This window comes from Salvelinus fontinalis, chromosome 24 (assembly GCF_029448725.1).
Source record: "Salvelinus fontinalis isolate EN_2023a chromosome 24, ASM2944872v1, whole genome shotgun sequence".
Lineage (NCBI taxonomy): Eukaryota > Metazoa > Chordata > Actinopteri > Salmoniformes > Salmonidae > Salvelinus > Salvelinus fontinalis.
The window spans coordinates 41,446,564-41,462,615 of NC_074688.1; the positions used below are offsets into that span (position 1 = coordinate 41,446,564).

Here is a 16,052-nt window from a genome sequence, read left to right on the forward strand (position 1 = left end):
GCCAAGTTCCAACATGAGCCTCAGTGTCTTCCTAGATCAGCCAAATGCCTAACACAGCCCAGTCACATAACCCAGTACGAGTAAAAACAACTCTTAACAGTATAATGTATAAAAACATCTTATATATTCAGTCATAAAATATACACAATATACAGTATTAGTAGGCCTACTAAAAATGTTGTCAGTGCATTATTTATGGAATTACTTTTATTATTATTTATGGAATTTCCAAAGCCCCTTAGTTTGATGTCACAGAACGTTACACATTCTGGTGGCTGCTGGGAGTTGGAGTCCAGGAGGCATGGAATCTTCTGGCAGCTTGGGGATTCCATCCAGAACTCTTAGTTTTGGCAAACAAGAGAACACACTGCAGAGAGGAGAGGGCAACTAAGGGTTAAGACAAAAAAATATAAATTATTCTTGACATCCTTTAATTTTCCTCTCTCTCCCTCTATCCCCCACCTCCTCTCCCTCCCTCTATCCCCTCACCTCCTCTCCCTCCCTCTATCCTCCTCACCTCCTCTCCCTCCCTCTTCCCCCTCACCTCCTCTCCCTCCCTCCCTCTATCCCCTCACCTCCTCTCCCTCCCTCTATCCCCTCACCTCCTCTCCCTCCCTTTCCCCCTCACCTCCTTTCCCTCACTCTATCCCCTCACCCCCTCTCCCTCCCTCTATCCCCCTCTTCTCCTCTCCCTCCCTCTATCCCCTCACCTCCTCTCTCTCCCTCTATCTCCCCAGCTCCATCTCCTCACCTACTCTCTCTCCCTCTCTATCCCCCTCAGCTCCTCTCCCTCCCTCCCTCTATCCTCTCACCTCCTCTCCCTCCCTCTATCCCCTCACCTCCTCTCCCTCCCTCTATCCCCCTCACCTTCTCTCCCTCCCTCTATCCCCCTCACCTCACCTCCCTCCCTCCCTCTATCTCTCCCACCCTCCCTCTATCCTCCTCACCTCAACTCCCTCCCTCCCTCTATCCCTCCCTCCCTCCCTCTATCCTCCTCACCTCCCTCCCTCCCTCCCTCCCTCACCTCCCTCTATTCCCCCTCACCGTGCACGGTAGTCCTGTATGTAGTTGACAGGGTTAGATCTGAGTGTGAGGGAGTGGAGTGTGCTGGTTCCCAGAGCCCCCAGTCCCCTCAGTGTTGAGATGCCGTTCTCAGAGAGACACAGGTGCTCCACGGCCGGGAGCTTTGGCAGCTGACGTATACATGTCAGGTGGTTACAATGCAGATTCAGGCTTCGGCACCTACACAGTAAAAAAGGGGGTGTAAAAATTACAGTGTTGACTTATTTTAACCCAGGATGAGTATTTTCAACATTATGAGGTCATGAGTCAATGAGCTCTTGGTGTCGGAATTAAATCAGAGTGTAAAATGATGCAGTCATTGCAGTGTAAATTCAACTCAATTCAGTGATTAAATAACACTGGAGAGTGTAACTAAACCAGTGTTAAATATTATTACACATTTATGTGTGAATTTTAACACCATTTTGAGTCAAATTAACTCTGAAAGTGTGACACTACCTGTAGAGTAACTTTAACACTATGTGGACTGGGACCAAATGTTATCTGAAACAGTGTTGAATTCAACTCTATAGGAGTTAAATTCACACTTTTATTTTTACTGTGTAGAGGAAAGAGGACAGAAGTACGGTTGTCACTAAATGAAGTGAAGAGTTGTATTGTGGCTAGTATTGTAACTTGCAGGCGTATATTGATGCTTTGGATGTAGTGTAGTATAATGGCAGGCGTATAGATGGGCATTGTGGGTAGTGTAGTACCTTGGCAGGCATATAGAACTCAGGTCTGTGAGGGAGTTATTGATCAGCTGGAGTCTCTCCACTCGGATCAGCCTCCTCAGGATCCGACGGAAGTTTTCCTGCTGGAACGGATCTCCCAAGTCCTGATAGGACAGATTCAGCTCCTGGGAATACCAGGAACACAGGGAGAGGTTACTCAGTTGTGTGTCAACACGCACGCACGCACGCACGCACGCACGCACGCACGCACGCACGCACACACACACACACACACACACACACACACACACACACACACACACACACAGGCACTTATACACATGCATATACACACACATAGTACAGTATGTCTCTGAGTTGTAACTCACCACACAATTCTCCCAGTTCTCTTGAAGCCTCTCCTCCCACCTCTGCCCTTCCTCCTCTCTCCTCTTCCTCCTCCCCCATTCCAAGGGGATGTCGTCCTTTCTCAGAAAGAGGTCCTCCACTGACGGCCCTGGATGATACAATGATGGCAGCAGTTACTTATGAGAACTGAGATGAGAGCAAAATAAAATGATTAAAAGGTCAAAGGTTGCCAAGGTGGTGACCTCTCTGACCTTCTCTGACCCTGGGACAGGAGAGCTGGTCTCCTTTGACATCACTCTCCTCAAGCCGCTGCCACGACACGAACCTGAACCGGCTGGACGGCAGCTGAGAAACGAGAGAGGAGAAGGAGAGATGAGGAAGAGGAGAAGGAGAGATGAATAAGATGAGAAAGAGGAAGAGGAGAAGGAGGATGAAGAGCAAGGGGTTTTAAGGATTGTTTTTCAGACTGGGATCTGAATATGAGAGCCTTGATTGGGGGTGCTCTGTGACCCTCATCCCTGTCTCTGCCTCCTTACCTGGGCTTTGACTGTGACTATAACCCCCCCCCCCCCCCCCCCCCCCCCCACCCCACCCACCTAGCCACGTGGGGGACTAGACCCACATCAGAACCAGCCTTGGAGCCTGTGCTCCCATGTCACAAACAGAGTGACTCATCTATAGCATTCTAGACAAGCCCTGACCCCTCTGTGTTGGCAGGTAGGAACTGGATGGGTGTGAGCAATACAGTGATGGCAGCGCCTAGGTTTCAAATGGAAGGGCTAGGGGGGTGAGGCTGTTTTCAGACCAGACAGTATTGGACCATTCTGTTGCAGGATGAGAGGGGTATGTTGTGGGGGGAGGAGTTTTGTAATGGGGTATCAGAAGATAGGAGGGTACAAGAGCGAGGACGGAGGACTGGAGGGTGAGAATGTGATGTAACGCGTGACACTCACAGGGGTTTTGACGATTCCGGAATCTGGACTCTGGTCCACGGAGAGGGGTGTGTGTGTGATGCTGATTTCAGAATACTGGGAGGAGTGGGATTTGGGAAAACTGCCACTGCTTGTGTTCACACCTGAGGAACTGGGAGAGAGGGACAACAACACACCTGATGAACTGGGAGAGAAGGACAACAACACACCTGATGAACTGGGAGAGGGGGACAACAACACACCTGAGGAACTGGGAGAGAAGGACAACAACACACCTGAGGAACTGGGAGAGAAGGACAACAACACACCTGATGAACTGGGAGAGGGGGACAACAACACACCTGAGGAACTGGGAGAGAAGGACAACAACACACCTGAGGAACTGGGAGAGGGGGACAACAACACACCTGAGGAACTGGGAGAGAGGGACAACAACACACCTGAGGAACTGGGAGAGGGGGACAACAACACACCTGAGGAACTGGGAGAGAAGGACAACAACACACCTGAGGAACTGGGAGAGGGGGACAACAACACACCTGAGGAACTGGGAGAGGGGGACAACAACACACCTGAGGAACTGGGAGAGAAGGACAACAACACACCTGAGGAACTGGGAGAGAAGGACAACAACACACCTGAGGAACTGGGAGAGAAGGACAACAACACACCTGAGGAACTGGGAGAGAAGGACAACAACACACCTGAGGAACTGGGAGAGGGGGACAACAACACACCTGAGGAACTGGGAGAGAGGGACAACAACACACCTGAGGAACTGGGAGAGGGGGACAACAACACACCTGAGGAACTGGGAGAGAAGGACAACAACACACCTGAGGAACTGGGAGAGGGGGACAACAACACACCTGAGGAACTGGGAGAGAAGGACAACAACACACCTGAGGAACTGGGAGAGGGGGACAACAACACACCTGAGGAACTGGGAGAGGGGGACAACAACACACCTGAGGAACTGGGAGAGGGGGACAACAACACACCTGAGGAACTGGGAGAGAGGGACAACAACACACCTGAGGAACTGGGAGAGGGGGACAACAACACACCTGAGGAACTGGGAGAGAAGGACAGCAACACACTTGATGAACTGGGAGAGAAGGACAGCAACACACCTGAGGAACTGGGAGAGAAGGACAGCAACACACCTGATGAACTGGGAGAGAAGAACAGCAACACACCTGATGAACTGGGAGAGAAGGACAGCAACACACCTGATGAACTGGGAGAGAAGGACAGCAACACACCTGAGGAACTGGGAGAGGGGGACAACAACACACCTGATGAACTGGGAGAGAAGGACAGCAACACACCTGATGAACTGGGAGAGAAGGACAGCAACACACCTGAGGAACTGGGAGAGAAGGACAGCAACACACCTGATGAACTGGGAGAGAAGGACAGCAACACACCTGATGAACTGGGAGAGAAGGACAGCAACACACCTGATGAACTGGGAGAGAAGGACAGCAACACACCTGATGAACTGGGAGAGAAGGACAGCAACACACCTGAGGAACTGGGAGAGAAGGACAGCAACACACCTGATGAACTGGGAGAGAAGAACAGCAACACACCTGATGAACTGGGAGAGAAGGACAGCAACACACCTGATGAACTGGGAGAGAAGGACAGCAACACACCTGAGGAACTGGGAAAGGGGGACAACAACACACCTGAGGAACTGGGAGAGGGGGACAACAACACACCTGAGGAACTGAGAGAGAAGGACAGCAACACACCTGAGGAACTGAGAGAGAGGGACAACAACACACCTGAGGAACTGGGAGAGGGGGACAACAACACACCTGAGGAACTGGGAGAGGGGGACAACAACACACCTGAGGAACTGGGAGAGAAGGACAACAACACACCTGATGAACTGGGAGAGAGGGACAACAACACACCTGAGGAACTGGGAGAGGGGGACAACAACACACCTGAGGAACTGAGAGAGAAGGACAACAACACACCTGATGAACTGGGAGAGAGGGACAACAACACACCTGAGGAACTGGGAGAGGGGGACAACAACACACCTGAGGAACTGGGAGAGAAGGACAACAACACACCTGAGGAACTGGGAGAGGGGGACAACAACACACCTGAGGAACTGAGAGAGAAGGACAACAACACACCTGAGGAACTGGGAGAGAAGGACAACAACACACCTGAGGAACTGGGAGAGGGGGACAACAACACACCTGAGGAACTGAGAGAGAAGGACAACAACACACCTGAGGAACTGGGAGAGGGGGACAACAACACACCTGAGGAACTGGGAGAGGGGGACAACAACACACCTGAGGAACTGGGAGAGAAGGACAACAACACACCTGAGGAACTGGGAGAGGGGGACAACAACACACCTGAGGAACTGGGAGAGGGGGACAACAACACACCTGAGGAACTGGGAGAGGGGGACAACAACACACCTGAGGAACTGGGAGAGAGGGACAACAACACACCTGAGGAACTGGGAGAGAAGGACAACAGCACACCTGAGGAACTGGGAGAGAAGGACAACAGCACACCTGAGGAACTGGGAGAGAGGGACAACAACACACCTGAGGAACTGGGAGAGAAGGACAACAACACACCTGAGGAACTGGGAGAGGGGGACAACAACACACCTGAGGAACTGGGAGAGAAGGACAACAACACACCTGAGGAACTGGGAGAGAGGAACAACAACACACCTGAGGAACTGGGAGAGAGGGACAACAACACACCTGATGATCTGGGAGAGAAGGACAACAACACACCTGAGGAACTGGGAGAGGGGGACAACAACACACCTGAGGAACTGGGAGAGGGGGACAACAACACACCTGAGGAACTGGGAGAGGGGGACAACAACACACCTGAGGAACTGGGAGAGAGGGACAACAACACACCTGAGGAACTGGGAGAGAGGGACAACAACACACCTGAGGAACTGGGAGAGGGGGACAACAACACACCTGAGGAACTGGGAGAGAGGGACAACAACACACCTGAGGAACTGGGAGAGGGGGACAACAACACACCTGAGGAACTGGGAGAGAGGGACAACAACACACCTGAGGAACTGGGAGAGAAGGACAGCAACACACCTGAGGAACTGGGAGAGGGGGACAACAACACACCTGATGATCTGGGAGAGGGGGACAACAACACACCTGATGATCTGGGAGAGGGGGACAACAACACACCTGAGGAACTGGGAGAGAGGGACAACAACACACCTGAGGAACTGGGAGAGAGGGACAACAACACACCTGATGATCTGGGAGAGGGGGACAACAACACACCTGAGGAACTGAGAGAGAAGGACAACAACACACCTGAGGAACTGGGAGAGGGGGACAACAACACACCTGAGGAACTGGGAGAGGGGGACAACAACACACCTGAGGAACTGGGAGAGAAGGACAACAACACACCTGAGGAACTGGGAGAGGGGGACAACAACACACCTGAGGAACTGGGAGAGGGGGACAACAACACACCTGAGGAACTGGGAGAGGGGGACAACAACACACCTGAGGAACTGGGAGAGAGGGACAACAACACACCTGAGGAACTGGGAGAGAAGGACAACAGCACACCTGAGGAACTGGGAGAGAAGGACAACAGCACACCTGAGGAACTGGGAGAGAGGGACAACAACACACCTGAGGAACTGGGAGAGAAGGACAACAACACACCTGAGGAACTGGGAGAGGGGGACAACAACACACCTGAGGAACTGGGAGAGAAGGACAACAACACACCTGAGGAACTGGGAGAGAGGAACAACAACACACCTGAGGAACTGGGAGAGAGGGACAACAACACACCTGATGATCTGGGAGAGAAGGACAACAACACACCTGAGGAACTGGGAGAGGGGGACAACAACACACCTGAGGAACTGGGAGAGGGGGACAACAACACACCTGAGGAACTGGGAGAGGGGGACAACAACACACCTGAGGAACTGGGAGAGAGGGACAACAACACACCTGAGGAACTGGGAGAGAGGGACAACAACACACCTGAGGAACTGGGAGAGGGGGACAACAACACACCTGAGGAACTGGGAGAGAGGGACAACAACACACCTGAGGAACTGGGAGAGGGGGACAACAACACACCTGAGGAACTGGGAGAGAGGGACAACAACACACCTGAGGAACTGGGAGAGAAGGACAGCAACACACCTGAGGAACTGGGAGAGGGGGACAACAACACACCTGATGATCTGGGAGAGGGGGACAACAACACACCTGATGATCTGGGAGAGGGGGACAACAACACACCTGAGGAACTGGGAGAGAGGGACAACAACACACCTGAGGAACTGGGAGAGAGGGACAACAACACACCTGATGATCTGGGAGAGGGGGACAACAACACACCTGAGGAACTGGGAGAGAGGGACAACAACACACCTGAGGAACTGGGAGAGAAGGACAACAACACACCTGAGGAACTGGGAGAGAGGGACAACAACACACCTGAGGAACTGAGAGAGAAGGACAACAACACACCTGAGGAACTGAGAGAGAGGGACAACAACACACCTGAGGAACTGGGAGAGAGGGACAACAACACACCTGATGAACTGGGAGAGAGGGACAACAACACACCTGAGGAACTGAGAGAGAAGGACAACAACACACCTGAGGAACTGGGAGAGAAGGACAACAACACACCTGAGGAACTGGGAGAGAGGGACAACAACACACCTGATGAACTGGGAGAGAAGGACAGCAACACACCTGAGGAACTGGGAGTGGGGGACAACAACACACCTGAGGAACTGGGAGAGAGGGACAACAACACACCTGATGAACTGGGAGAGGGGGACAACAACACACCTGAGGAACTGGGAGAGGGGGACAGCAACACACCCGAGGAACTGGGAGAGAAGGACAGCAACACACCTGAGGAACTGGGAGAGAGGGACAACAACACACCTGAGGAACTGGGAGAGAGGGACAACAACACACCTGAGGAACTGGGAGAGAAGGACAACAACACACCTGAGGAACTGGGAGAGAAGGACAGCAACACACCTGAGGAACTGGGAGAGAGGGACAACAACACACCTGAGGAACTGGGAGAGAAGGACAACAACACACCTGAGGAACTGGGAGAGAAGGACAACAACACACCTGAGGAACTGAGAGAGAAGGACAACAACACATCTGATGAACTGGGAGAGAGGGACAACAACACACCTGAGGAACTGAGAGAGAAGGACAACAACACACCTGATGAACTGGGAGAGAGGGACAACAACACACCTGAGGAACTGAGAGAGAAGGACAACAACACACCTCATGAACTGAGAGAGAAGGACAACAACACACCTGATGAACTGGGAGAGAGGGACAACAACACACCTGAGGAACTGAGAGAGAAGGACAACAACACACCTGATGAACTGGGAGAGAGGGACAACAACACACCTGAGGAACTGAGAGAGAAGGACAACAACACACCTGAGGAACTGGGAGAGAGGGACAACAACACACCTGAGGAACTGGGAGAGAAGGACAACAACACACCTGAGGAACTGGGAGAGGGGGACAACAACACACCTGAGGAACTGGGAGAGAGGGACAACAACACACCTGAGGAACTGGGAGAGGGGGACAACAACACACCTGAGGAACTGGGAGAGAGGGACAACAACACACCTGAGGAACTGGGAGAGGGGGACAACAACACACCTGAGGAACTGGGAGAGGGGGACAACAACACACCTGAGGAACTGGGAGAGGGGGACAACAACACACCTGAGGAACTGGGAGAGGGGGACAACAACACACCTGAGGAACTGGGAGAGAAGGACAGCAACACACCTGAGGAACTGGGAGAGGGGGACAACAACACACCTGATGAACTGGGAGAGAAGGACAGCAACACACCTGAGGAACTGAGAGAGAGGGACAACAACACACCTGAGGAACTGGGAGAGGGGGACAACAACACACCTGATGAACTGGGAGAGAGGGACAACAACACACCTGATGAACTGGGAGAGAAGGACAACAACACACCTGAGGAACTGGGAGAGAGGGACAACAACACACCTGAGGAACTGGGAGAGAAGGACAACAACACACCTGAGGAACTGGGAGAGAGGGACAACAAGGGAGTTTGAGGGTGAAAGATGTAGGAAGGATTGAGTGTGATGAAAGTGAGAAGTGAAAGGGAGGAGAGGGTAGGAGGAGTGTGAAAACAGAGGGCGGGAGAGAAAGCGAGAGGGAAAATAAATTGAAACAGCTTCAGAGCCGAAAGGAAAAATGTAAATAAATAAATAATGTAAGGCCAAATTAAAACCCAAATTAAAAGAGCCTTGAAAATCATCATAAACATAGGCCTAAATATCACATATTCTTCTCTTTGGGCCTGTGTTTTCTATCATAGGCCTAAAGCCTCGGAGAATTCTGTCTGTTTCTGTCGCCGACTCTTCAAGGAGGCTGGTTGAAATGGAACTCCTCACCTACATCCACAATGCTGAAACCCTGACACGCAGCCGTCCGGTTTCGGTTACCGTGAACTCTGCCTTGCGCACCGGATTAGAGCCGTCGCCATAACAGCGGATACCCGACCAGGTGTCATTAGTTAATAATAGCTGCATGAAAGGAACCTGGATAGTAATGTTTTCATAATTATTATCGTCTATTTTCGTGTAAAGTATTAATAATTGTGAGATTTGGGGGGATTATATAATCTACACATTGTCTATACTATATAACCTATAGGCTTGTTGCATGGAAAAATAACCATGTGCATAAATAATGCAGCCTAGGCTAATGAATTTCTGAAGAATTCAAAATCATACCAAATAACCAAATAATGCATTTTGCTTGTTAAGCGTACATTTGTAAAGTTTTCCAACTTGAAGCACTGCTCAATGAAGGATGACAACACAAAGCTATTAAATGACCTCTTTTACCTACCTTTCTGACATCTCCCAAAGTTATACCAAATTTCCTTGGCCTTTAGCGCGTAATGAACTGAGCGTAGTCGTACAGCGCTGTGGTTTTCCATGGGAGCGAAATGCCCTGTTAGACCGGAGGTAACGACTGCTCCGGTGTCTGGATGCATACAGAGACTAGCTTCGGTGTTGCACTCGTGTAGCGGGCAGAGGCAGGTCAACGGGGGCAGGTGCACATTGCTTGGCAACGCGGTGATTACGGTGCAGGTTGTGACATAGTTATCTCTGTGTCTCACAGGCAGGGGGGGAAGTGAACAGGGATAATTTAGAATCCAGTACATAAAGACAAATACACTAGGCCAGGCTAGCAGCGGTAGAAATGATCAAATACGTAAGTGTTTAAAGCATTCGGACTCTTATTTATTTGACCAGGACATTCTCAGTTAGCCTTCATACACTAGCCACACATTGAGAGTAACACTAAAATAAATAATTTTTTGGGGGTTTGTAACATTACTGCAGGAATCTCTTGTCTGTTTGTAGTGACTCGGCCTATGAGTTGTCACGTGGTCATATTTTGATTGAGTAGCATTCCTCCAATAAATGAACAAGAATGTTATTGATTTATGTTAAACACAAAGGTGATCATTCTTATTTAGTGTTATTGCATCCTTTGAATACAGGAATTAGCTGTTTTGTTTTGTAGGAGAAAACCATAAAATACACTGTAAGAGAGTGAGAGATTCATGTCACATTCCCATAAACACGATTGAGTTTGAGCGCAAAGGAAATCAGTCTCTGCGCGTTGAAGCGAATGAAGTATTTACCGCTTTCGTTCTGGTGCACGACCTCCTACAACCTCCGATTCAATGAACTGCTGGGTCATGCGCATGCTGATCAATCATCTCCTGGCACCGTACGTGCTGCACGGTGGTGCACATTCTTGGACCTGAATACCAAATGAAAAGATATTTGGGAAGAAAGCTGTTTCGTATCCCACTCGCTGATACCCTGTGACTGAACAGACTGGCTAGGCCATCTCTGACATTGACCTCTCAATAGAGAATGTCAATAGCCTGTAAACCCCTCCTCTGGGCAGGGGGTGTCCGGTAGGTCCGTGGGCCCATAGCGGGATGTAGAGGTTCTAAGGGTGATGCAGCACCCCCTGAAAGAAGCAATTTTTTTTAAAGCACAAAAGTAGTGCACTGGACCTTTACTAGTCCTGTATTACTAGTCCTGTATTAACAGACCTATATAGACGTCTGTAACACTGGACCTTTACTAGTCCTGTATTACTAGTCCTGTATTTAACAGACCTATATAGACGTCTGTAACACTGGACCTTTACTAGTCCTGTATTACTAGTCCTGTATTAACAGACCTATATAGACGTCTGTAACACTGGACCTTTACTAGTCCTGTATTACTAGTCCTGTATTAACAGACCTATATAGACGTCTGTAACACTGGGCCTTTACTAGTCCTGTATTACTAGTCCTGTATTAACAGACCTATATAGACGTCTGTAACACTGGACCTTTACTAGTCCTGTATTACTAGTCCTGTATTAACAGACCTATATAGACATCTGTAACACTGGACCTTTACTAGTCCTGTATTACTAGTCCTGTATTAACAGACCTATATAGACGTCCGTAACACTGGGCCTTTACTAGTCCTGTATTACTAGTCCTGTATTAACAGAACTATATAGACGTCCGTAACACTGGGCCTTTACTAGTCCTGTATTACTAGTCCTGTATTAACAGACCTATATAGACGTCTGTAACACTGGGCCTTTACTAGTCCTGTATTACTACTAGTCCTGTATTAACAGACCTATATAGACGTCCGTAACACTGGGCCTTTACTAGTCCTGTATTACTAGTCCTGTATTCACAGACCTATATAGACGTCTGCAGCACAGCCCCCCCCCCTCCCCCCCCAAATCTACTTCCCACAGCTGAGTGTTTCTACATTGTTCTGTAATTATATGGTTATTCTGCCTTCAGCTTCCTTTCCATCATCTGCAATGAGGGGGAGGAGACGAGTTTAGCCTCTGAGATGCAGCCTCATTCCCTAGTCTTGTCTGTCCTCCAGTGTGTCCTTCACTACGTCTGTGACTAGATCTCTCTCCTTCTCCATGCCAAATGATGGCTTTATCCTGGCCAAAAAGAATATTGCTCAGATTTGACCTCGGCCGACTCTGTTCTGGCTGCTGTGGTATTTCAACGAGGTATAGTGATGTATCCAGAGGGCTTGTCAAGGTCATTTCCTGTCTTAACTTGACAATACTCTGTTATATGGCCATTTACCTCAGACGGTCATCATTAGAAATTATGTGATTACTAGTACAGTACACTGTTGTATGTACAGCGTTACTACACTGGTATAAGAGGTACTTAATGAAAAGTACTTTTACCAAATACAATTATATACAAAAAGACATCAGACAATTGTAACTGGAACACATTGCTATTTATTTCAGTAAAAGAGTGAATATAGCTGGTCTCCAAATCCACCTGCACGCCTCTTCTCAAGGGCAAACTGTTTTACACAACCCGTTCAACTGTCTTCAAAAGCCTCCACTAAATCAACAACTCATAAGGCATGTTAGTTCATCAGTATTTTAGCAAGGTACTTCTAGCATGGGGGGGGGGGGGGGGGGGGGGGGGGAACTAAAATAGAATTACTAAGATTCTGTGTGATTACATACATATACATATATATATAATCTGCACTATTTTTTTTTTTTTTGCAATAAATATCTATTCTTATATATAAGCCAGTAGTAAATGTAGAGGAATATAATGGCGTTGATTTGGGAGACACCTGAAACGACAGAGCATGTGTGTGTGAAGCTAGTGGGTGTGTGTGAGGATAGTGAAATTAAAGGGGCAGGATGTCTAATGGCTGTCTACTGATCCAACAGACGATAGAAACCATTTTACTTTTCTTTATATATATTTACATCCCTCTCTCTTACCAAGTGGTTAAAGTTTACAGTCACATTATATGTATATATCAATATATATCAAATAGAATATAGAATATAGAATAGGAATCCTGTATATTCTCGATAAGAGTATAAAAACACAGCCGACGACGGGGAGAGGAAAGGTTGCGTTTATGGCCTCGTTTTGCCTGGATCTGATTGGCTTTGAGCATATGACCTCATAGCAGGATAGCAGCACACTGGAATCCCATTGGTCGTCGTCATAGTTACATGGAGTCATTGTCGTAGTCGGTAGGCTCAATGACCTCTGGTGTCATAACCCTGCCCATGAACAGGATAGAACCTGGAGGGGAAGACACTAGGGTCAGACACATACTGTACATAATCAGACAGAGACAAACAGAGGGACGGACAGACGGACAGTGTAACACACACCTGTCCTGCGGTTTCTGATGATGAAGAAGAAGGGGTGATCCGCCATGACCTGAGGGTACAGAACCAGAGTCCTGGTGAGAGATATCATTCCTACAGGACACAGAGAGAGAGAACATTCAACACACGGGGAGAATCTCAGTTGCATACTTCTCTCTCCTTTCTCCTTGCCTCCTTCTCAAAACACATTAGATGAGAAAGCCAGAGGTCCCGCCCCTCTGACCTTCTCCTCCAATGGGTTTTGAGAAGGAGGCGAGGATTCTACTAGTGACATTTAAATCTACTGACACTGAACAGTCAGCAGGAGGGGGAACTGTTTATATACCATCCATATGGAAGACAACACACTACTGCAGTGGGAAGACAACACACTACTGCAGTGGGAAGACAACACACTACTGCAGTGGGAAGACAACACAGTACTGCAGTGGGAAGACAACACACTACTGCAGTGGGAAGACAACACACTACTGCAGTGGGAAGACAACACATTACTGCAGTGGGAAGACAACACAGTACTGCAGTGGGAAGACAACACATTACTGCATTGGGAAGACAACACAGTACTGCAGTGGGAAGACAACACATTACTGCATTGGGAAGACAACACACTACTGCAGTGGGAAGACAACACACTACTGCAGTGGGAAGACAACACAGTACTGCAGTGGGAAGACAACACACTACTGCAGTGGGAAGACAACACACTACTGCAGTGGGAAGACAACACATTACTGCAGTGGGAAGACAACACAGTACTGCAGTGGGAAGACAACACATTACTGCATTGGGAAGACAACACAGTACTGCAGTGGGAAGACAACACATTACTGCATTGGGAAGACAACACACTACTGCAGTGGGAAGACAACACAGTACTGCAGTGGGAAGACAACACATTACTGCATTGGGAAGACAACACAGTACTGCAGTGGGAAGACAACACAGTACTGCATTGGGAAGACAACACAGTACTGCAGTGGGACGACAACACATTACTGCAGTGGGAAGACAACACAGTACTGCAGTGGGAAGACAACACAGTACTGCAGTGGGAAGACAACACATTACTGCATTGGGAAGACAACACAGTACTGCAGTGGGAAGACAACACAGTACTGCATTGGGAAGACAACACAGTACTGCAGTGGGACGACAACACATTACTGCAGTGGGAAGACAACACAGTACTGCAGTGGGAAGACAACACATTACTGCATTGGGAAGACAACACACTACTGCAGTGGGAAGACAACACAGTACTGCAGTGGGAAGACAACACATTACTGCATTGGGAAGACAACACAGTACTGCAGTGGGAAGACAACACAGTACTGCATTGGGAAGACAACACAGTACTGCAGTGGGACGACAACACATTACTGCAGTGGGAAGACAACACAGTACTGCAGTGGGAAGACAACACAGTACTGCAGTGGGAAGACAACACAGTACTGCAGTGGGAAGACAACACAGTACTGCATTGGGAAGACAACACAGTACTGCAGTGGGAAGACAACACATTACTGCAGTGGGAAGACAATACAGGAATGATTCTGACAGAGATTGACAAGAACAATAGAAAAGAGACTGGGGTCTAATAGGTGGAGAGAGGTATAGAGAGAAAGGGATATATAGGTGGAGAGAGGGATATAGAGAGGTATAGAGAGAAAGGGATATATAGGTGGAGAGAGGGATAGAGAGAGGTATAGAGAGATAGAGAGACATAGTGAGGGGGATAGAGAGAAAGAGAGATAGAGAGAGATAGAGATACATAGTGAGAGGGATAGAGAGCGAGACTGGGGACTAATAGGTGGAGAGAGGGATAGAGAGAAAGAGAGATAGAGAGAGAGACATAGTGAGAGGGATAGAGAGAAAGAGAGACATAGTGAGAGGGATAGAGAGCGAGACTGGGGACTAATAGGTGGAGAGAAAGATGGAGAGTGATAGATAGATAAAGAGAGAGAGAGGGGGATAGAGAGAAGGAAAGAGACTGGGGACTAATCGGTGGAGAGAAAGATAGAGAGAGGGATAAATAAGAGAGAAAGAGATAGAGAGTGATAGAGAGATACAGAGAGAGAGAGAGGGTTAGAGAGGAATAGAGAGAGGGAAAGAGACTGGTGACTAATCGGTGGAGAGAAAGATGGAGAGTGATAGAGAGATAAAGAGAGAGAGAGGGTTAGAGAGAGGAATAGAGAGAGGGAAAGAGACTGGGGACTAATCGGTGGAGAGAAAGATGGAGAGTGATAGAGAGATAAAGAGAGAGAGAGGGATAAATAAGAGAGAAAGAGATAGAGAGTGATAGAGAGATAAAGAGAGAGAGAGAGGGTTAGAGAGAGGAATAGAGAGAGGGAAAGAGACTGGTGACTAATCGGTGGAGAGAAAGATGGAGAGTGATAGAGAGATAAAGAGAGAGAGAGAGGGTTAGAGAGAGGGAAAGAGACTGGGGACTAATCGGTGGAGAGAAAGATAGAGAGTGAACAGGTGGATACAGAGAAGAAAACATTTAAGAGCAAAAGAGAGAGAGATGCAGAGAATGAAATAATACTGTCAAAGCGAAGGTCAAACTGAGAAGAAAAAGACAGAGAGAAGAAGTGAGAGCAGAAAGACGGTAGACAGTAAGGGTAGACCCTGCAAACAGAATGCCATTTCAGGAATGATGATGATGCAACTATAAGGTCACCTGATCCTGC

The 16,052-nt window shown here is 48.6% G+C and overlaps 2 protein-coding genes across 2 annotated transcripts in view; both read right to left on the reverse strand.

Annotated features, from left to right (window-relative positions):
- LOC129822451 (uncharacterized) lies at positions 1–10,390 on the reverse strand. Its single transcript, XM_055880740.1, has 7 exons — positions 9,994–10,390; positions 3,059–3,188; positions 2,357–2,450; positions 2,126–2,253; positions 1,779–1,921; positions 1,045–1,242; positions 1–367 (listed from the first exon to the last, which is right to left on the reverse strand). The coding sequence occupies exons 1-7, from the start codon at positions 10,002–10,004 to the stop codon at positions 250–252; spliced, it is 822 nt and encodes a 273-aa protein (XP_055736715.1). The 5' UTR covers positions 10,005–10,390; the 3' UTR covers positions 1–249.
- Positions 10,391–12,427: 2,037 nt separating this feature from the next.
- The window catches only part of LOC129822453 (neuroserpin-like), a 60,555-nt gene continuing 56,930 nt past the window's right edge, over positions 12,428–16,052 (reverse strand). Inside the window, exons 7-9 of the mRNA XM_055880743.1 lie at positions 16,043–16,052; positions 13,363–13,452; positions 12,428–13,270 (exon numbers count right to left, since the gene is read on the reverse strand). The exon at positions 16,043–16,052 is cut by the window's right edge and continues 77 nt beyond it. Of these exons, the coding sequence (XP_055736718.1) occupies positions 13,194–13,270; positions 13,363–13,452; positions 16,043–16,052 (177 nt within the window). The 3' untranslated portion in view covers positions 12,428–13,193. The remainder of the gene's footprint in view (positions 13,271–13,362; positions 13,453–16,042) is intronic.